This window comes from Symphalangus syndactylus, chromosome 9 (genome assembly GCF_028878055.3).
Source record: "Symphalangus syndactylus isolate Jambi chromosome 9, NHGRI_mSymSyn1-v2.1_pri, whole genome shotgun sequence".
Lineage (NCBI taxonomy): Eukaryota > Metazoa > Chordata > Mammalia > Primates > Hylobatidae > Symphalangus > Symphalangus syndactylus.
In genome coordinates, this window is record NC_072431.2 from 88,290,134 (window position 1) to 88,312,500 (window position 22,367).

The 22,367-nt window shown below is 42.9% G+C and overlaps 1 protein-coding gene across 1 annotated transcript in view; it reads left to right on the forward strand.

The window, feature by feature from the left end:
• Positions 1-1,026: 1,026 nt before the first annotated feature.
• Positions 1,027-22,367, forward strand: part of GLI3 (GLI family zinc finger 3) — a 277,220-nt gene continuing 255,879 nt past the window's right edge. Inside the window, exons 1-2 of the mRNA XM_063609636.1 lie at positions 1,027-1,159; positions 15,637-15,802. Of these exons, the coding sequence (XP_063465706.1) occupies positions 15,679-15,802 (124 nt within the window). The 5' untranslated portion in view covers positions 1,027-1,159; positions 15,637-15,678. The remainder of the gene's footprint in view (positions 1,160-15,636; positions 15,803-22,367) is intronic.

A 22,367-nucleotide genomic window follows, 5' to 3' on the forward strand; every position in this document is an offset into this window, starting at 1 on the left:
TTCAGTTAAGCATTTGAATCTCAAAACGCTCTTCAAATTCTAATAGCTCATCATTCATCCACCCACACTCTTCCTTCAGTCAAGACACTTGGCGGCAACACCACACAAGCTACCTGGAGCTCCGGGGCACTTCTGGCTGGGTGGACCCGGCTTAACCAGAAAGAGGGGATGTTGGAATGTCACAGGGGCTTTCTTTCTTTTTCTTCCTGTGTTTCCCGCCCCCGAGAACTCCTTTTTTAAGTTACAGGTCCAGGTTGGATATATTGAAAGGACGCAGATGAACAAGGACTGGCTGGTCGAGGAAGGAGGCCAAATAACTTTTACTAGCATGGGCCTCTGAAAATGAAGCAGGGACAGAGACACTTTGTAGCTCAAGGAAAAGCGGCACGTTAGAGTTCAGGCTCCAAGCTGGGGGTCTTTGTTTTTGTGTTTTTTATAAAGTGGCCCACAGGGACAGCAGACTGTGTAGTGGGAGCGCCTGACTCCTCAATTCGCGGATTTGGCCCCGAGGGCAGACGAGTCCGGTGGAGAGAAAAACCCTGAACTTCCAAAGGCATCATCCCGCGAGAGAGGGAGTTTCGGGGTTGGCTTGGGGAAAATGTAAAACAAGGAGATGGGGAGCCAAGGATACGGGGGCGGTGGTAATCAGAGAAGCCTTAAAAGAATAAAGGGGAGTCCAGCCCTTGAGCAAGAGTGAGAAAGAGAGGCTGGGTGGGAGAAGATGGGAGCAGACAGGACGCAGCACGGGTGCCAGGGCGCGCATTTGGGGGGTGTCCTGGCGGTGTGGAGAGGGAGGGCGCGGGTGACATCACGCCCGGGCCCCCTTCCCCTCGCCGGGTGGGTGGGGCTTCGGCGCGCCGGGCGGGCGCGGGGTCAAGGAGTGGGAAGAGGAGGAGCAGGCATGAATGTGTCTGTGTGAAGACCAGGGAGGGGCGGAGGAGGAGGAGGAGGCGGCGGCGGCGGCAGAGGGCGGGGAGGGAGCGCGCGCGTGGCTCGCGGCGCCCAGGCTCCCCCCCAGCCCCCGACCCCGGCCCGCGACGCGCCGCCTCCCAGCCGCCGCCGCCCGCCTCGCAGCTGGGACCCACTCCGGGCTTGGGGACCCGGCGGGCGGGAGAAGCGCGGGCTCCCGGCGCGGCCTGGAAGAAGCGAGAAAGCAAAAGTAAGGCGAGCAGCACTCCAAGTTTTCCCAACTTCGCCCCCTGCGGCGGCAGGCGTCCTGCTGCTCAGCGCGTCCCCTCCAAGCCCGAGAGTGGCTGAAAGAAAAGGGACTGGGCGGGGGCGGGGGCGGAGGAAGAGGGAGTGCGAGGGAGCGAGGAGAGTCCGGCAACATCTGTTAAAACTTGGGGGAGGAGGAGCGCGGGGAGGAGGAGGAAGAAGAGGAGAGGAGGGAAGGAGGGAGCGCGCGGGAGGGGAGCGCGGAGCCGAGGGACAACTTTTCCACCCCGTGAGTAGTGCAGGCGGTGCCGGGTCGGGGCGGGGGGCTTCTCCACCCAGCACGGGGCTCCAGGCCCGGATGGGACCTTTTTCCAGAAAGTCGATTGGATGCCAGGAGAGGCGTGCGGCTGGGGGTTTCTTTCTTTCTCTTTCCCCTCCCTCCCGCGGTTGAACCAAATCAGAACTGTCACTCAGAGCCTGTGAGTCAGAAGGGATCGGATTACACGATCCCCGAAACTGATGCCGGAGCTGCACGAGCGGGAGGGAGCGGGCAGGGGCAGCGCCACCGGCGCGCTTGCACACTCGCACTCGCGCACACCCGCCGCTCCCACTCACCCGCGCCGCTCTCCCGCCTTCCCCGCACGCCCCGCGGCCGCCCGCGCCGCACCATGTCCTCGGCGGGCGCACCCCGCGCCCAGCCCGGCCGCTCGCGGTAGCCCGAGCTGCCCGCGGCCGCGCGGAGCCCGGAGCCGCCAGCCTGCGCCCCGTCCGCGGGTCTATGGGAAGTTCGGGGACTTGACAGCCGCTGCCGCCGCAGGTACGTCCCGCTCGAAGTTCTTTGTTTCGCGGGCCCCGCAGCCCGCTCCTGCGGCCGCGCCCGCGCCTCCGGGGCCAGAGGTGGTCCCCAGCGTGGGGACGGGATGGAGTGAAAATGGCTGTCAAAAGGGACCCAGATTTAGAGAGCCGCCCGTGAGGCGTCCGAGCAAGGCTTGCATTCGCTCCCTCCTCCTGGAAGCTCCTTTCCCAAGAGTCCGACCCGCCGACCGGCCGGAGACGGATTGGAGAATTTCACCTCCCGGAGGGGGGACGAAGTTTGCGGCAGTGGCGACAGCGCCCCTCGTCTCCGCCCCCACCCAAAGGGTTCAGAAGAACTCCGCGAGCCCCGCACGCGCCTGGCTCCTTCCTCTGCGCGTTGGCGCTCTACGGCTCGGGCTTCGGGCGCGCACGGCGCTCGGGATGGGCGGAAGGAGGCGGGCAGCGAGGTGGGTGCGCGCGGGGACCGCCGCCGCTGGGGCTTCTCCAGCCAGGGCTTCGCTTCGGAGGGCGGGGGTGTGGTGTGAGCGGGCGGAGAGAGGCGCGCCTTCGTCGTCATAGAGGAAAAGTGAAAGTTGTACCATCTGTATATGATTTGGGATTCTCTTTTATTTCTTTTCCTTTCCAGGGGCAGCGCGCACAGACATACAATAAAGTAACCGTGGTCCATGCAATAATCCTTTAAGGTGTCGCGTTTACACAGAGCAGCAGGGAACAGTTACTTTCTTGAGTAGCAGCGCGAAAATGGGCGGGAGAAGGCAGAGAGGGTGTAAATATTGACCCCAAACTTGGAGAGTTTGTGAAGTGACTTTTAAGCAGATTGCCCGAAGCGGACGCTCCACTCCACACCCGGCCTTTTATCCTTTCCTGAACTTTGTGCTCCTGTCCCCGATTGCACCTCCTTCTGTAAGATGCCGTCCCCCGAGAGGCGCTGCATCCCAGGCTTCCCTTCCTGACCCCGCGTGGAAAGAGGATTAAGGAGGCTTCCTCCGCCGCTGGTCCTCCTGCCCCCAGCTTCTCATCTCCCCAGTGCAGACTGCCGGGTAGACTCTGGCCTTGGGTACAGTGCTCATGGCCCTCTGCCAGTTTATATGTACATATATTTATGTAAAACATTTTCTCCTAGCTCTTTGCCAGCTGTTCCACATTTTCCAGCTGCCACTTCAGTTTGAAATGATGGACTGTCTGCTTCTCCAAGTCAAAGAACCCTTTAGTCAAAGGTATGGAGGGCCGGCCGCTGTGCAAATACACGGCAGTGCCATTAGCCGGGCTGGTATTATTAGTTCTAAAAAATACCTCCTGCTCCCCTTTTCCTCTCCTCCCTCTTCTCCCCAATTAGGCTTTCCAGAGCACAGTATATACACTTCGCTGAAAATTCGAGTAATTAGGCCTTTCCCTCTTAAATGTGATTTTTGTACAGAATTTGGATGAGGCCGTTTTTTTAGATCCCTGAAATATGTGTCTGGTGGAAATAAATTAACTTTTAAAAATAAAAGAGTTTCAGCTTGAGCGCGTTGGACATAGCAGGTGGGGGGCCTGTACCCTGGCCGTCTGAAATGAGCTCTTTTCAGTCTGTTTAAGGCAGAAACCATTCATCCTCCCCATGCTACACTTTTTGTGTTGTTTGATGTCTTAGCATATTATAGACCGAAATCTACAAGAATTGACCTAAAGTATTAATTTTGAGTATTTATGTAATTGCTCGGTAATTTTGAATAGGTGCCTTATTGATTGATTCCTGTAATTATTTCATTTAGGTTTTAGATTAAAAATTAATAGTAGTCTGACAGTTTCTTAATTACATGTGTCAAGATTATTTTGAAGGAGGAAAATGCTATGTTTTAAAACAGTGAAATAGCCTCAAAATCTCTTCATTTTTCTAAAGAAGAACAGTATTTCAGTTGAGGGGATATATTAAAGCTGCCGGGACTGGTTTTAACAATGTAAACTCTGTGAAGTATCTAAAGAATTTGTTTATGTTAGGAAATATTGTTCTTAACAACCTGGTACACAAACACTTTGGCCAGTTAAAGTGTATTCAAACCTAAAACAAACATGAAATAACATTTAAATTAGTTGTAATAGCATGCTTACACAGAGTAGAGAGTTTATTTTATACTAAAAGCTATTTAATTAGAAACTCCCAGCCTAAGGGGAGATCCATTCAGGGTATGTAATTCTTAAAGTCAGCCTAGGGAAGCTTTGGTTTAAGATGCATGAATGAGTCCAATGTGAGAGGTGTCTAGTGAAATTTCACACAAGCAGAAACACTTTAAAGATATAGATTGTATTATTGTTAATAGGCTGGTAGGTCCAAATCAGATGCCTACCAATTCCCAGTGCCTTTAACATGCTTTTGTTCCTTGATTGAACCTTGATATAAACACATTTCTATTGTATATCTAATTTGCAAAGGACCATAGACAGAAATGAGAAAATTCAATACTGATGAAAAATGGCTCAGTTGAGTTATTTCATTACTTATTTAATGAAAGAATTGTTAATTTATCAATCTGATGTGCAAGCCTAAAAGTTGGACTTTCCTTTGTTTCTTGGCCAGTGAAGTTTCCTTAACTACCTGCATGCTGTAAGCGTTTCAGACTTCCTCTGTGCTTAGCCATTTAGAGGTCCTTCTTCCTATGTAAGGTATCCTGCTTACTGAGACCTCTTCTCCCCCTCCTTTTTTTGAGGATAGAGTTTGGGAGCTTATGAAAAGAAACAATTTAATGATCATTGTTGCATGCACTCACTTACATGGAGACAGTAATGTACTAAGAAAAACCAGTCTTGAAGGAAAAGTGAATCAATGAGTCATGAAATCCTCAAGAAAACTTTAGTAATGGAATGTTAATGCTTTTAGACTATAGTAGATTATCTTAAAAGTCAGACTTTTCTCCTTTATGCAATTGTTGTAAATCCCCAGCTAAAGAATTCTTTGAAGGAGGTTTTAGTTTTGCTGGCATTCATATTCTGAGGTCGGTCTGATTTGTTTTGGAAGATTCAGTAAATTTTCTGCCAACTTATATCATGAGAGGCCATTAAAATGCTGAAATGACTTTATAGGACACACACACACACACACACACACACATTTGTTAAACAAAAGGTTCCACTCTAATAATGACTTCAGGTTGTCTTTTCATTAAAGCCTAGGAGAAGATGCTGCCCTTCTCTTCACGTTGTCATTTTTCTAGATGAAAATTGATCTGTTTCTGGTTTCAAAGCAAATAAAGGGAGACAGAATAAACAACAACAGGGCAGGGGTACTGCTGCAAACTTTTTCAAGTACTTTCAGTGTATTTTTCATCTTTACTTTTATTTGATGGGCCTGTGAAATAGAGCTGTAGACTGGCGAGGACTTTAAATGAAATTTCACACTTTGATGATTTTTTTTAAACTTTGATATATTGACAGCAAAAGGAGCTGCAAAGCTTTTATATAACTTGAGCAGTAACGCCAAGCAGCAGTCAAACGTCTCTATGCATTTGTGTTTAACTGCAGAAGAAAAACATGTCCATGGGCAGTGGAGGTTCTTATCAACCCCCTAATCCCAGATCCCAGCAAACCTTGAGGGCATGCCTCAGATCTTGCTGAAATCACTGTAGACTCTCACAGTTTGCAGATTAAATATGCTATGTGTTCCTGGCTCCAGCAACAGTTTTATGAGCTCACTAAGCTTCCTGTTTTAAGATCCTTTTCTTAAGTTTTTAGGAGCTGCTAAAGGCAATGCTGTCTGGAGTAAGTGGTACTTGTTAATTTAGAGACACTTTAGATATTTCATTCTCTTTTTTAAAAATTCCCAAAATTATTATTTTTAAATCGAAAGGCCAGTCACTCCAGGGAGAGGGAGGAGAGCTGTTTGAAAGAAATTGAATGTTAAGTGTGTTTGGAAGTACATTTGATCGCGAATTTTACATGGTGTCTCAATTGTTTTATGGCATTTTTCTTTTGCCTGGCCCCTGAAAATGAGAGACTTTTTCCACTTGTAATTCTAAATGCACTATATTTGAGTGCCAAATTTCTTCACTACTCATTACCTCTGTGAGTGTCTTTTGGTTTTTTTAAATGTGAAAGTGTTTTTTGTTCTGTGTGTATATATTTCAACCCGACAAAATGTCTCAGAAAATCTATGGCCTTCTAAAGAAGCTGAATGAAAAAGCCATTACATAGTTAATAAGGTGGCTTTGGAGCATTTCAGCCCCCTCTTGAAAGGCAATATTGTGTTGAGCCCCACATCTGCATCTGTGGTATCTATAGTTGTATCCTCATATATGGCACTTTTGCATTGTGCATAGGAGTCATAATTAAAAAAGAAAATACTTACATCATTGTCCAACAACATGTCATATAATTCCCAAGAGAATGCTAGCCAATTTTGTGCTTAAAGGTTATTCAATGAATGAAATTGTGAAAGCTCATTTGTCAAAGTACTGCATGGTTTCTGTTAGTGTTCAAGCCCCAAATTCATTGTCTGCCCGGGCCCAGCCATTAGTCATCAGTGTATTAGTGCTGCCTTCAGGCCATGCTGCCCAGCACTTCTTCACACCATTATAGCTTTGAAAGTGTACTCTGTCGACTTGTAGAATTACTGCTCTGATTTCCGCTTGGCTGGGTTTGAGGTAAGTCCCCTCCCTACCTTCTAGCTGACTGTAATCCTTGCTTTCTTTTAAAGCTCCTTTCCAGAGATTTAGGGGAAAACTTTCTTAAGGGCCGTGTTGGCATCATACTGTGGTTTTGTTGTGGCATGCACTGTACATATAAATTGTACCTGCAGTAAATTGGATTGACTGCTGGCCTGAAACAGCTAGAGGGGCCTTTCTTTTCTTTTAAGAGGGGAGGGGGCTAGGCGGTGGGGGAGGGTGGCACAGGAGTACATTTTGACCACAAGCATTTGATTGTGTACTTCTATAATTCTTATGCTACAAAATTAAATTAATTAAGTAATGGGAGATAAGTGCACTTTTACTTAAATCTTTATTGGAGTAACTTCAGAAGGTAGTGTGACATTATATTGCTTATTTTCATGTGGAAATTTTTAGCTTTTGCTACTTTAACTTTTTTTTTTTTTTGAAGATTGCATGAAATGCCTAGGAAGGCTCCAGAGTTCTTTACATTACAAACTATTGATTTTTACAAAAAGAGACCGAAAACTCACCATTTAGATGAAAGATAAGTTTCAAATTGCAGTAATGAAGGACTGAGACAGTTAAGCCCTATTATTGATTTCATTTTGTGATATTTTTAAAAAGAATGATTCAGTCTGAAGAAAGTTAGCAGTGTGTAGAGAAATTTCATCCAGCAGCTTAAGAATGAAGGCTTAATGACTCTGATGTATGGAAACCTGGAATCCAGTGGCCAGATGTGTGGAGCAGGCCATGCCACTTCAGGACATTGTCTGCTGTTTGAACTGTGGATACTACAATGAAATTCCATATCAGAGAGTTTCATTGAGAGGGTGTGTAGTTTGGTGTAGGTTACACTGGCAGTTTTGTACATGCAAGGCAGAAAAATAAGACAGCTAAAGAATTCTGTCTGTGAACAAGCAAAGTTTATAGGGTAAGTGGACCATGGGGTAATTTTTACTGGATAAGCCTTAATTAGAAATGCTTAAATTCTGAAAGTATTGCTTTTAAATCTGCAATTAAGAATCAAGAATCAAAAGTTTAAAAGTTGGGAGGATAAAATATGGTAAGTAGTACTTCACAAAAAATGTTAAATACCTTTGGGATAGCTATAGTTGATTTTAACATGCAACAGGTTATTGGTCTAGTATTTGTGATGGTTTAAAAGTAAATTACTATTCATGGAACATACACTCTACTCCCTTATACTCCCTTAAGCCTTACTGTAAAGACACACATGATTCTAAGAAACCAAAGCTATACAAGTTCTATAAGAATAATTGAAGTTTTTTCTTCTGAAAATGTGTGAAAACCTTTAATTCCTATAAGCCTCAGCGAAGCGAGACAAGGGACACATCTGATCAGTCATGATATTGTTGTGATATATGTGGATTTAAGAGGAATACAGTTTTCATGAGCTTAGCTGATCTATAGACTGATAACTGACTTCCAGATCTCCTTTTCTGTCTGAGAAGTATCGCCTGTAACCAGCTAACCCCCATAGAAAGTGGGGGTGCCAGTGTGCTCCATGTTATTGCTCATTCTTTAATGGCACCTGCTATGCATGCTGCTTCCTGCAGTGCCTAACCAAGGCACATGGGACTCATAGTTTTACAGAACTCAGAAATGGTAACAAGTATTAGATGGAGACCTCATACTCCCCTCAAATGTTTCTCATCAAGTACTTCTGGCAACAGAGAAAGAGTAGCTGATGATCTTTTCTTTTATATACAAGTAGCAGAAAAGTAAAACTGGCTCACAGAAATGTCATTTGTGATTTTAACTGCAATAGCAATGATTACTTTCATGTCAAATAAGCTTTTCAGTGGTTGAAGTTAAATATATGGATTTCTTAAAAGTTTGGATAGTGTTAATTTACTAAAACCAAATTCACTTAATCCATAGCCAGGCAATTATTTCCCCTTAGAGTAATTTAGTTCCCCTTGGAGTAATTCCATTTGGAGATGTCTGTCATGAATACTGCTTATCTGTGATTAGGAGCATCAGAAATGTAGGAAAGAAAGATTGAAGACACTAGGCAGTGGATTTGGGGAACCCTGAGCTACCAAATGGCAAAGTGGACAGATAGAAGCTTTCTTATTTGGAGTTAAGGCTCTAGGCTTTCCTGATTATGGAAAAATAATCATATATAAAGGTAAAATAATTATACATGAAAAACCGGTTAAAAATTAATGAAGATTTCATTAAGAACTTACGAAGTTGGGCTTTTTTTTTTTTTCCTTGAAGAAAAAGAAAGGTAACACAGACAGGGAAGGGAGAGGAAATGAAGCCCTAGGAATCCTGGGAACTGCTAAAGTGTCACAAAGGTTATGCATATCTAATTGATTTTACCCTCAGAAGATATTTTGAACACAAGGAAACATCAACCACATTAAAAACCTATAAGAGGTTTTCTGTGGTGCATGAATACATGAAATCCACTGAAATGTTTAAAATTCCCTGCATTTTGCTCATTGAAACTCAGACTATTTCTCACTTCCAGAATTGATCAAAAAGCTCAAATCAACATTAGTTTGTATTTGTACTTCTTGATTTTGAAAAAAAAATTCTCTAAAGGATTTATTTATTTTTGAGAAATGGGTTATTAAATAGCTACAGAGAGGTACATATCTTTAATAGGAGTTTTACCTGGATGGTTAATCCAGGAGTAGCATCTTGAAGTAGCAGTTGATCTACTAGTAATACAAGTATGAGAGTAATGTCACTCTTTAGTGCTACAGGGTAGGTTGCCTCAAAAATCCTTATGACAAGCTGCTTTCTTCTGGATATTTAAAGCAAATCAAGATTATTCAGCTTATGAAAATACAGGCAGGTGTAAATAAATGTTATTTCTCTGGAGGAAAGCCTTCTTCCACTGGAGCAATAGTTCCCTAAACTACACGGAATAATTTCTCACTTAAGGCTGAGCCATGGTGCTGTTAATAGCATTGCCTTGCCTGGAATGTCTTCTGTTTCTGATCTCTCATTGCCAGTAGCTGTTTTAACCTATCAGAAACAGATCGGGTTATCATTAAATAGGCTTTTAACTTAGTTGTTTTACATCTTGAAATACACTAAGAAAAAAAAGCGAAGAGAATTTTTGCCCAAGTTTAGGCAACTTAAACCAACTGGCTTAATAAATGAAGTAGTCCGCTGTTCAGGAAGGATGCACTATCATGATTGAAGGATGCCGTTCCACTTCACCCTACATTAGAAAGTTGTTTCATTCACTTCAAACATCATTTTAAACGTTGGCTTTGGCATGGGTGCTTTCTTTTTAAACATATAAGTGTTTAAACGATAAAGGAATCCTGCTCCCATGGGGGTTAGAGGTTTCACTGCAGAGACTTGCAAGGAGAAAAGCTAATTTTTTCTCTTGTTCCCACAATTGTGACTTTTATACTTTCCATTTATACAGAAAGCCTCTGGTTGTTGAGGTTGAACATTGGGACTCCACTCAGGGCCTCCCTGAGCTCAAGACAATGAGGCGATGTGTCTGTGTCTTAGCCATTCACAGCACTTTGAATCTATGTATGGCAGCTAATGAAGAAAAACACATTGGGGGCCAGATCCATTGAAGGTGAATTCGACGTTTTGTGAGCGAAGCACACACCCATTGGTTTTGTGAAGGCTTTTCAAGGGATCCCCAATGTTTTATTATAATGCGAACTCGGGGTGGTTGCATTGCAAAGTACCTGGAAGGTTGCAGCTCCCTGAATTCAGCCAGTTAAAAGAGCCCTCTGAACACAACCAGGGCCGGCACCTGCCAGTGTTTGCTGGAAATTTGGCTGGGCCAGCTGTAGACTTTGCAAATGCCCGTGAATATTCCGAGGAGCAGGGTGACCAGTCTGATACGCCTTGATACAGGCCGCTTCTCTGCACTGGAGGGAGACTGCCAGGCGCTGCTGGCGCTGGAGCTCACCTCCCCACCCCCACGTCGCCCCCAGCCCTCGGCTTTTTTCCCTTTCCCGCGGCCTGGCTGGCGGAGATGCATTGTCTCCCAAAAGGCAGCTTCAGAAGTGCGGATCAAAGCCGGGCCTGGGAGCACCTCTTCTGCCCCCAGACACCCAGAGCCGTCTCTGAGCAATCCAGCATGTTCTGTTTGCTGGCGCGCTGACTGGGGCGCGCCGGAGCCGGGAGAACTCAGCGTGGACTTCCCCGCGCTGATGTAATGATGATGGATGCGGCGACGCGGCTGCAGACGGCGCTGCGCGGGCCCAGCGCGCCCGCTAATGAACCCACCGCGCGGCCGCTGCGGCCCGGGACCTTGGGCAGGGGACGCAGGCGCTGGCAAAAGTGGTGAAAGGCGTGAAAAACATCCCTTGCCACCGTCGGAGGAAACCAGAACCTGAAGGGAACTCGACAGGAAAGCGCAGAGAGAGAGCGAGCTTTCAAACAAAATTGGCCATACCGGTACAACCTGAGCAAAACAATTACCATAATCAATGGGGACTCGCCTTTGTAATGGTGAAAGTTTCTGTTTGGGGTTCCCCTGGTGCCCCGCCCCTTGCAGGTCTAAGTGACGACTCTAAAGAGGACGACTTGAGGCGTCTGTGTGCAAGTGCTGTTTAATATGTAGGTCCCGGCAAGAATTCGCCAAGGTGGTAAAGGTTGCGGTTCTTTTGCTCGCTTGCTGTTCTCTTGCTTATTTTAAAATGCAGACGTGCATTACAGCATCGCCAGGTCAGTGGCTCCAGGAAGCTTTAAATGCCTTGTGCTGTAAGAGGTTGACGCAGGTTCAGATTTATAATTTAGAAAGAAAAGACCCACCTGCAGGCAGGTTGCAAATGGGAGACGGATTAGATTTAAAATAGGGTCTGGAATTAATTGTGCCCTGGGTTTAGGCCTCGGGGAAATTACAAAAGGTTCAGGGATAGTTGAGTGGGAAAAAGCCTTGACTGTTTGCTTTCAGGAAGGAATGTTTATCCCTCCTTTTACCTATGAAACTTCAAGCTTTAGGAAGGATATACCATTAGAGCAATTTTCCTTGGTTGCTTTTTTTTTTTTTTTTCTTCACTGAGCTGCTGGGACTCAAACATCAGCTACAAACATTTTTCCCCTTAAGCATGAAAAGTCAAGGGGCATGCCAGCACATCTTGCATGTAATGTTTCAGTGGTGAAAGGGATTGAAGGAGATCAGTGTGGAGTCCTAAGCAAGGAACCTATATCGGGGGAAAAAGTATCATTTCATTCACATCTGAAAAACAGTGGCATGTTTTCCTCAGGGAAAAGTCTTTGAAGTGAAGCAGAACTTAATGTTTTCCCTTGATGCTTAAGTTCTAAATAAATTATACTTCATTATTTTTAATACTCCAGGTTTTAAAAGTGTCGTGGAGCTACTGTCCTAGTGGTGTTTTGAGATTCCGTGAGGAATTTCTGCTGACCACTTCTATCCCGAATGCTTGAATGGACCAGCTCAGGACTGACTTTCCAAGCTCCTCTTACTATTCGCTGAAAATTCCATCACCACAACTCAAAGCGGCCACCTTTTGCCGCTCACTGACTCTTCACCCACAGTTTGATGAGGTGTGGGCATCTAGAATGTTAAACTTTCTCCTTTATAACTGACAGGGACAAAGTTGTAAAATAAGCTGATATAATTTATAGGAATGTACAGGAAGCAGATGTCTGATTTGGCACATTGCCATCTTTATAGCCCAGTTCCAAGAATAAACCACACTTTTAAATAATTAGTTACTAACTAATGAGATCCAAAAATAAGTTGTCAAAATAGAAGAAGGGGGTAGATTGTTGAGTGACCAAGGGCCTATTTTTAAAAAATCCATTTCAGACGGGGGGGGTAGGAATTAGTATTCTTTAAGACCATTAATTAGTGTGATTTCAGTCAGTGCCTGGAGCTTTACCTCTTCTCACTTGAGCCTCTCTCTATGGTGATGAGCATTGGTAGGGTTTTATTGCTTTGTTAAAATAAAGTCCTTCGCCTTGGGGGAAAAACCAACAACTCCACAAAAACCAAGTTTGTCAAGGAATTTTGGGAACTTGTCTCCTGATTCCTATTAATTAGCACCCACTGCTAAGGAAGATACTTAGTTCTTACTAGGAATCCCATCTCTTAATGAGTTTTTTTTCTGGTGCATTTGCATGTTTCAGTGTGTAGTTTTAATGTTGTAGACTCTGCTCAAATATAGCCAATAAAACTGTTATGTGTGTGTCGAAGGGAACAATTATAGCATACTAAATCCTTGTTTATCCCAAATGGCTAAGAATGGAGTGTTTGGATCAATTAAATATTTCTGCTAAAGTTTTTAGTTTTTATAGAATTTGCCAGTTTTCAACGAAACACTGAATATGAAAAGAAAATGTATCTAGCTAAACCAGTGGTGATTGAAATTCAAGACACTGCAGAGTCCTGTAAGTCACAGGGTCATTGATGCGATCATTTATGTACTCAGTAAACATTCTTACGTGAACTAAGTGCTGAGAAAGTAGAAGCCTTGTCCTCATGGAGCTTACAGCCTGGAAAGGGGAGGTGGATGTTCAGCACAGACTTTTCCAGATGAAGGAGAGTTTATTATCACTGTGATGGGTGCTAGGATAGGTTTGTGTAGGGCATTGGAATTCAGGGTTCTAGAGTGCAGTTCATTCATTAGTTCATCCAGTCAGCAAAGACTTCTATGAGTATATACTGCACGGGTATACAGCAGTGAGCAAAAATAAATGTGTAGAACAGTTGTTCAAGGCTCACGCCTGTATTCCCAGGACTTTGGGAGGCCGAGGCGGGTGGATCACCTGAGGTCAGGAGTTCGAGACCAGCCTGGCCAACATGACAAAACCCCGTCTCTAGTAAAAATACAAAAAATTAGCTGGGCATGATGGCGGGCACCTTTAATCCCAGCTACTTGGGAGGCTGAGGCAGGAGAATCGCTTGAACCTGGGAGGCAGAGGTTGCAGTGAGCTGAGATCACGCCATTGCACTCCAGCCTGGGCAACAGAGCGAGACTCTGTCTCAAAAGAAACAAAACCGAAAAAACAAAAACAAACAAACAAAAAAAAACAAGGTTTAGTGAATGTGACAATTAGTAATGCTTGCTAACATTGAGGTTCATGGGTGCCACCCTCCAAGGCAGATGCATTGCAGGAATCTGAATGCTTAGCAAGCACCGTAGAAACACTGATACAAATGGTTCTTGTACCGTGAGAAACAATGATGCCAATTGTATTGGATTATTCTTGTGGCATACTTCAAAGATGATATTTAAATCAATTTTGAAGGACCATTACAAAAATTAATTATTCTGAGATTGTTAGAGCTAGAAGGGACCATCAAAGTTTTCTCCTTTAAGGGTTCTCTGTCCAGATTCTTGGAAAAGCTTGGAAGGTCTGTGATCCCTTAGAAATTAAATGTGCACTTTTGAGTTTAAGGGTATTTTCTGGGGAGAAGCTCTTTAACTTTTAACATGTTCTTAAGATGTGCTCCCCCCGGCCAAAGTAAAGCTCAGATCTCACTGCCTGATTCTGTCATTTGACAGATGGGATCACTGAGGCTCAGCAACAGGTTGTTGGCGGTTGTGCACTGGCCAGCTAGCCCCAGGGGGCGCCATGCAGGTAGCCCTGCCCTTGAGACTCACACACGGTGGCTGCGCTCAGAAGGGAAATCTCAAGCTCCCTTTTCTGTTGTATAATACTTTGTCAGTGCCCTTTGAGGGGTGTCTCTGAATTTGGAGTGGATCTTACAATTGATATGTAAATTTAACTTAGTGCTTCTTTTTTCTTTTTTATTCTACAAAAGCTGTTCTTAAATAACTTGTGTGTTTTACAATGAATGACACTGGATAATCTCAGAAAAGAGATGGAAGTGAGTGGAAGAGCTGGTGCTACAGTGTGCCATGTGGCCTCTGGTTCTTAAGCATTCTAGTTACTTGAATTCCAGATCAAGGAGGAATTTATTATACAATGAAGAGCTTGCAGTTCCTTGCAAATATGTGTTAAAGTAGACTGCAAATATTTTATCTTGTATTTTAACTTTTTTAGTTGGTCAAGCAGTTGCTTATTTCATTTCACTAACCGCTGCTGTGATTGAGGATGTCGACATCTACTAAATGTAGAAAAATAAGCAAGATGGCCAGAACTAAGAAATGCTTTCCACGAATGTTGCAATCTAGATAACTTGAAGAAAACATGCTAGAGAGGGTACTTTTCCTCTTTTCTTGTATTCTTTGTAGGTGTAGAACATGACTGCAAAAAGGAACATGAATCAGAGTGAAAATTGATGAATGATGAGTTAGGGCGATTATCACATGAATGAAGCCAGTGAAAGACAGACCTACTGAACCTGCCTTTAGCTGAATTTTGATATTTCCTAAGTGAGCCCAGTCTTTGCTATTGCAAAGACCTTTCAACTTTTCCATGTGGAATCAAGAGCGTGTTGTTCTATTACCTTTGTCTTAAAAATGTAACTTAAATGAACTGAAATATTCTCATGCTTTAAAGAGGTTAAAGAGTATAGCTTACCTGAATGAATTAGGATTAAGAGGTATACTGCAATTCAGATATCTTTATGAAAGAGGCAAAAATCACTGACTACTTGGCCTGAATTATCCTCTGATTCAGAATTTGGAGTAGGCCTTCGATGTTAGAAATTGTCGGACTCTCTTTAAAATATCTAATTAATATTAAAAACTTTCCCTCCCTTTGGAAGTTGTTCAAATGCCCCTTCCTGTAAAGTTGGCCACCTGAAGAGACATTTGCAGATGTGGCTTTAAAAAGTAATGTGACACTTGTTTCACATGATAGACACAGTTGCAAATTGAGATTTTTATACCGTTTGATACCAGATGCTCAGTAGGGATTTGGGAAAAGTACCACATTATGGGTATTTCCCTTGGTTCTCTTTTTTGCATGTGTAGCGTTTCACCGGTTTGTTAAACTTTGAGACATTTTTTGCCAGAAAACCTGTGGAGAAGTGTCATCCACATTTTGAATTTCCTAAAGCTCTAGGCTTTTCTCAGATGGCAGGTGAAGTGGACTTTTGAAATTTTTTTTTCCCACCATTTTGGAAAGTTGATGGCTCTGTTGTTTTCTTTAGGGCATTTTTGGTCGAAGAGAGCTGAAGTAATGAGAAGACATCATGGAGGCCCAGTCCCACAGCTCCACGACCACTGAAAAGAAAAAAGTTGAGAATTCCATAGTGAAGTGCTCCACTCGAACAGATGTGAGCGAGAAAGCCGTTGCTTCCAGCACCACTTCTAATGGTGAGCAGCACAGGGATTACCAGCAGCCCAGCCTGGAGTCATTTCTGTGTTCTCTGCATTCCTTGTGAATTGAGCGTTTGCACCTGGACCAGTGTTTGTTCTAGGAGAGGCTAAAGAAAGCAAATGGGGCAGGGGCGGGGGGGCGGCAGGGGGACATGGAATGTAGTAATCTCTATTTTGGCACTCAACCTACACGTTGACTTCCAAACTTTCTAATTTGAGATGTAAATGTGGTAGGTTATTTATTACCAGAAGTTCCTGTTTTGGCATTTTGGAAATCATCTTGACTAGTCTGGCAAGAGTTCAAAATGCTTTGTGTTGCATATGGATCATCTATACTACTCGGAATAATTAGTACAAAAGACACAAAAGTTGTCTTGTCAAAATTAGTGACAGGACAGCAGTCTCCTCCAACCCCAACTTTAAGTAGTCTACTTTAAAGGATTTTAAGAATTGTTAATGACTGAACCTCAAGGTAATGTTAGTATCTGAGATGCAGGTTTTGTTGTTAGCTTATAAAAATTTAATTTACTTATTTGTGTTCAGAGATAACACAGAGCCACTGTTTCTGTATTCTGTATTTTTAAATTTTCAGCAAAGTGTTGAGAGGCATTTCAGTTCAACCATGGAGCGTTAAAAATAAATTCCAGAGCCTCCCTGGTACAAACAGACTGAATATGTTAATGGTAACCTTCACTTCCTGTCCCTGCTGTTTCTCCATTGTGGGCCACTAATGCCTTTCCTTTTTGTAGATTTCATAGCCATTTCTGGCCTCCCTGAATTTCTCTGCTTTTCCAGAGGCCTTTAGGAAGAATGAGCTGGCCGGTTCTCCTAGTTCCTGGACACTGCCTATCTCGGCACACTGATTTGTATGAGCCAACCTGCTATTCTTATATTTTCTATATTCCAAGACAGGTTTTACTTGATTGATTTACAAGTTTTTACATCCACCTGGAGAGTCAGAATCTCCTTTGGAAGGTAACTGCAGTCCAGAACGTTAGACTGTAAGGGCATATACTTCCAAGCAGCCTGGCCACTTCTCTCTGGGCCCCTCCATTTCTGCTGAGAGCCTGTGCTTCTCACCTGCACTTCTTCACCCGGTTTCATGAGTGTGCATTGCTGACTGCACTGGGTAGGGAAGGAGCTGGCTCTTAAACCTGCCGGCAAATGACTTCAGTTTTAAATTGATCCTTAGGGAGATATATTTATGTCTGAGTTAAAATAATGAATTTACATATATGTGAAAATATTTCCTCCTTTATTGATGGTATTTAAAGTCAAGACTGGAGCTTATTTTAATTGAGCCAGAATATTTGCATTTTTCATCCAATGTGGTTATAGAAGGCATTTCTCCTTAAAAATATGTGATCTTAGTTTCTTTTTTTCTGGAATTGGTAAAATTTAGGAAAATTTATTATTTCAGAAATAGAATCAGTATATGCAGTGTTGGTTATTTGGTAATTTTTATGGTAATTCTGTAGGAATAAATGCTTCCTACGTACTTGGCTTCAGGAACATCAGCTTTTGGTTATCTTTATAGTTTGCGTGAGTGTACATGCCTGTGAGGGTGTGAGTGAGTGTGAGTGTGTGAGGATATGTGTGAGTGTGGGCAAGTGTATGCGTGAGTGTGTAGGTGTGTGGGTGTGTGTGGTAGAGGTAACTATGAGCATGCATGTGTATGAATGTGAGAACAGGCAAGAACAAGTGCATGGCAGAAGATTTTGCTGCGCTGCATGGAGCCTGCAGAAGCGCCTGTCTTGTTTGTCAATCTCAGCTGCATGGCCACAGAGTCTCATTCTTATGAAGATGCTGTTGTTTGTGCCACTTCCACACCTGGACACATTCTCAGGAGGTTTTCCACTGCAGCTGCATTTGTCTTGAGTTGCTCTTGGACCTCGGGTTTCCCTCATGATTCTGTTGGGGGTGATTGGGAAGAGAACTAACCTGACCAGCCCCACAACAGCCAGGAAGCCTCGAGATAAAACTAGCCAGAGAAGGAGCAGTCATAACTTACAAATGTTAGTGCTACAGTGTTAAATAATCACCTGTTTCCTCAACCACACTCCCCTGGCTTTCTGCCCTGATCAGCTTGTGCCCTTGAGCCCACATTTTCTCCTAAATGTGTATGAATCCTGTCCTGTTTGGGGACAGACACTCATTGGTCAAACTTGCAGGGCACATGCCTAAATGATAGCTGTCCTACAAATCTAGTGAACTCTGGCCAGTTTTTCAGTGTTCCTGTTTCTTCTAAGAGATTTACTGTTTTATATTTTGGGACAAAAATCAAATAAAAGAAAAATGGAAGTGGTGTTTTTAAACATGGATTGCAAGCCGACAGGCAGATTCTTGGAAAACAAATAAATCTAAAGAGAGGAACAAGTAAAAGAAAGGACAATAAACCCTTTCTTTGTGTATGTGATGCTAATAATTACCATGGTCTTTTTTACAGAGTCCTCTACAGTTTTCATCTAACTAGTTCAGAGTCTTTTTACTGTCCCAGGATTATGCTGAGGGGCGTGGATTGCTGGAAGCGCAGAGGCCCTTTCTTCTGCAACCTGGTCACCTGCTGCTCTGCACTCAGTCTTGATCACAGGGACTGGTGTGTGGGCTTTGGACCTGGCCCTATCTGGGTTTAGAGCTCCTGGGGTGCAGGCTTTCCAAGTTGGGACACTATTTGTGTGCTGGCTGGTGGCTGACATCGCCATGGCCCTCCATCCTTCTGTCCATCCATCTGTCCCTCTGTCCCTCTTCCTATCTTTTCCCTTTTTCTCTATAAATATTTCATAAATGCTTGGACTCCTGCACTGACACTATTCGTAGAAAGGAAAACAGAATCATGTGGATGCTATAACAGGTAGTTTGATTGCTACTGCTTCCAGAAGGGTTCTTGTGCTTTCTTTACAAAGCCCTGAACTATATCCATTTGTAACTGAACAATTAAAAATGAGTTCAGTTTCGGCCAGGCCCAGTGGCTCACACCTGTAATCCCAGCACTTTGGAAGGCGGAGGCAGGTGGATCACCAGGTCAGGAGATGGAGACCATCCTGGCTAACACAGTGAAACCCCGTCTCTGCTAAAAATATAAAAAATTAGCTGGGCGTGGTGGCGGGTGCCTGTAGTCCCAGCCACTTGGGAGGCTGAGGCAGGAGAATGGTGTGAACCTGGGAGGCGGAGCTTACAGTGAGCCAAGATCGCGCCACTGCACTCCAGCCTGGGTGACAGAACTAGACTCCGTCTCAAAAAAAAAAAAAAAGAGTTCAGTTTCAAAAACCAAATGAATGTGATACCTGCATTTTCTCTCCTATCCACCATTTCATGATTAAAGTCACACAAATGAACAAAAAGTTTTGTTACTGGCCGAGTTATTGGTGAGGTTGCCCTAATTAACTTTTCCAGCCATTCTGTGGTGCAATTTGTTCTTCATTGTGAGCTTCCCAGCCAAACCACTCACATTCCACTGCATGTCCTTACAGATCTGTTTTCTTACTTTTCTCAGCCAAGTATCTGCTCCTGGAATAACATTCGTATACAGTTTTGTTTAAACATCCGCAGACCCACAACCAAAAGGTACAGTTCAGAAAACTTGAACAGCTTTTTAAAGAAGCATTTGCCACTTAACACTGAAATTTCAAATAATGCAAGTGAAAAACTGTGTTGTAGATCTTGTATGACAAAAAAAAAAAAAAAAAAAGGCAAGCCAAATTTGATTTTCGTAACATTTAAGAACCTATATCAACATATAAAGCCTTTGGTAATCTTTATGCAGGAAGTACAGGGTACCCATAGTTTCATGTGCCCATAGTTTGATTTTAAATTTTATTGTTATATTTGAAGTGTAAATGACAAAGGAGATGACATTTAGTTTTCTGAATTATTTAAGTGCAATTGTGATTTAAGTGATCATTTGTGGCATTTCACATGGTGGCTTTCCCATAGAAAGTATGCATGCAGATCTTAGGTATAATTGTTGACTTTAAAATGTCCAAGTCCATTAATGTGTGAAGACTGTAAGTAAAATGCCTTAATAGTCTCTTTTTCATATAGACTCATTACTTCATGAGCTACGTGTTGTGTTTTCTAAATAATAAGAGTTTTTTTCATCTAAATCTTCCAATGCTCTACATGTTCTCATTCTCTAATACAATTTTTTTCAACGATTTGCAAATACTGACTTTTCAATTTGAAGTGTTTTGCCTCATTTTTGGCCCATGATTTTGTTTTAAAGGAGTAATTCGATAGTTCTTATTAATCTGCAACTCGGCTTTAAAAAAGAAACTAATGATAAACGTATGTAGGCTGTGGTCTTGGGGATCTTTTATCAGATCTGATAGTTATTGGGAACATACTTTAAAGTGATAGAAAGCAGAAATTATTATTCTAACGCTGATGCAATGTGAAACCAAAGTTGATAGATTAATGTTGCAAAGGAAGTTCCCTGTTCACTTTGATTCTTTCAAAAAGAAGAATTTGATTCTTTGCTTAAAAAATTATTTTCTTCAAGGTTGGAAAGCGGAAAGTGTTATGGTCTGCAAATTCCTAAGGAGACGCTTTTTTTTTGCTTTAACTTTTGGTCACTTCTTGGCCTTGTGATTTGCTTTTAAACTGTCCATTGCATGGGTGTTATTAGGTTGGTGCAAAAGTAATTGCGGTTTTTGAACCGCAATTACTTTTGCATCAACCAATGATTGTGATGTCTGTTGGTCTTCTAGCTGGGAGTCAGATGGCTCTGAGTTTTTTTGGAAGTTTGAAATTTATCTGCTGTTCTTCACCATGAGCTCTTGTCTCCTTGACTTTTTTTAATGGTAAGAGTATATGTGCCAGTTCTGCTCTGAAATGGGCAGGCAGTTCACGCCATAAAGAACATAGGTTGTGAGTTTTCGGTTTCTTGTTTCTATAGAGGTCCAACCCTTTTTCTTTGCCACATCCCATTTCCTGGCACATGACAGATACGTGGAAAGAATGTTCAGATAAAATGGATTTCAGATCATAGGATGTTCATTCGTAGCACACATAGGTTCTGGGATCTGAAAGCTTGGTTTGAGTTCTGGCAACATGAAGGACTAGCCATGTGAGTGTGGGCAGATTAACTTTTCAGCATTCCAGTTTCCTCAACAGTTTAGCAAGATAATAGTAAGACCTACTTCACACTTCACAGGCTGCCATGTCATAAACATATAGGAAGGACTCTGCAAACGTTAGCCGTTGCTATTAGGACAAAGCATGCTGGTGAGTTAAACGTTATGAATCCAAAACAAAAAGATTGTTTTCTTGAACATACACATCAGTTTTCAAATTAAGGGAAATATGTTTGGCAAAAGTAATGGTGAATTTGCTGGACTCAGATGTCTGAAAAATAGTTCAAGATGTTTCACAAATCCCAAATGTGACTAAGTTTGCACATCTTGAGGAGGGATGGATTAAAAAAAACAAAGTTTCTGTAAACTTCCTTCTAAATGCCTTCTTAAATCAGAAAATAGGAAAGATAATCTTGGGAAAATTTATTTCAGTTTCCTCAACCTTGAAAGCTAGTGTTGTACTGATTATATGCTATTGCATTAGAAGCAGCATATATACATCTTTTTTCTTGATTCTTTTCCTGGGTTGAACTGGTGGTTTGTGCTGTATTCGAATTAGATTTTATTTTTTATAAAGAGTTTTTATGTTTATAAATCAACTAACTGATGACAAATATTCTGATTCTAATAAGAGCCCCGACTCTCTTGAGCTCCAGACTCACATGTCCTGAACTCTGGTTACCACTGTGTTCTTTATTTTGGCTAAGTATATCACCTTTCCTGTGGTCAGCCAGGCTTGAAACCGCACCATCACCTTTGACCCCTCCTTCTCTCCTGCTCCCATGTCCTACCGGTTTGGAGGTCCTGTTAGATTTTCCTCTGTAATTACTCGCTCGTGTGTCTCTTCAGGCCAACCTACTGTACTGTGTGGTGAAAACCTTCACACCTCATGCTTAGATGATTAAAATGACCTTCTGTCTAATCACCTTGCCTTTCATCTCTACCCTCGTCACGCGTGGGACTTGCTCCTGCCAAATTAGGCTTATTACAGTTCTGCTTATGCCACACCCCTGCTCTAAAAGCTCCAATGACTCCCAGCTACTTGTAGAATAAAGCTCAAAGTCTTTGACTTAACATTTAGATATCTTCTAAAATCTGGCCCCAGTCTGGCAGTCCAATCTGATATGTTCAGAAGTAGATATACTATTATCCCATCCCATAACCTATGCTTTAGCCAAATTCAAGGGCTCTTGGCCTGTTGTCCATGCATTCCTCCATAGAAGTGTTTTGCTAACACCAATGCATGTTTAAATTCTCAAATGTGAATATGTCCCCAGTCTCTTTCTCTCCTCATAAGGTCTTGTGTCCTTTGGGGACCTGGCTAATAACACTAGATTTTTTTTTATTTTTAAAATTATTATTATTTTAAGTAATAGACTTCATGTTTTAGAGAAGTTTTAGGTTTACAGAAAAATTGAGCAGAAGATACAGAGAGTTCTCATATACCCCGTCATACATACTTTCCCCTATTATTAACATCTTACATTAAT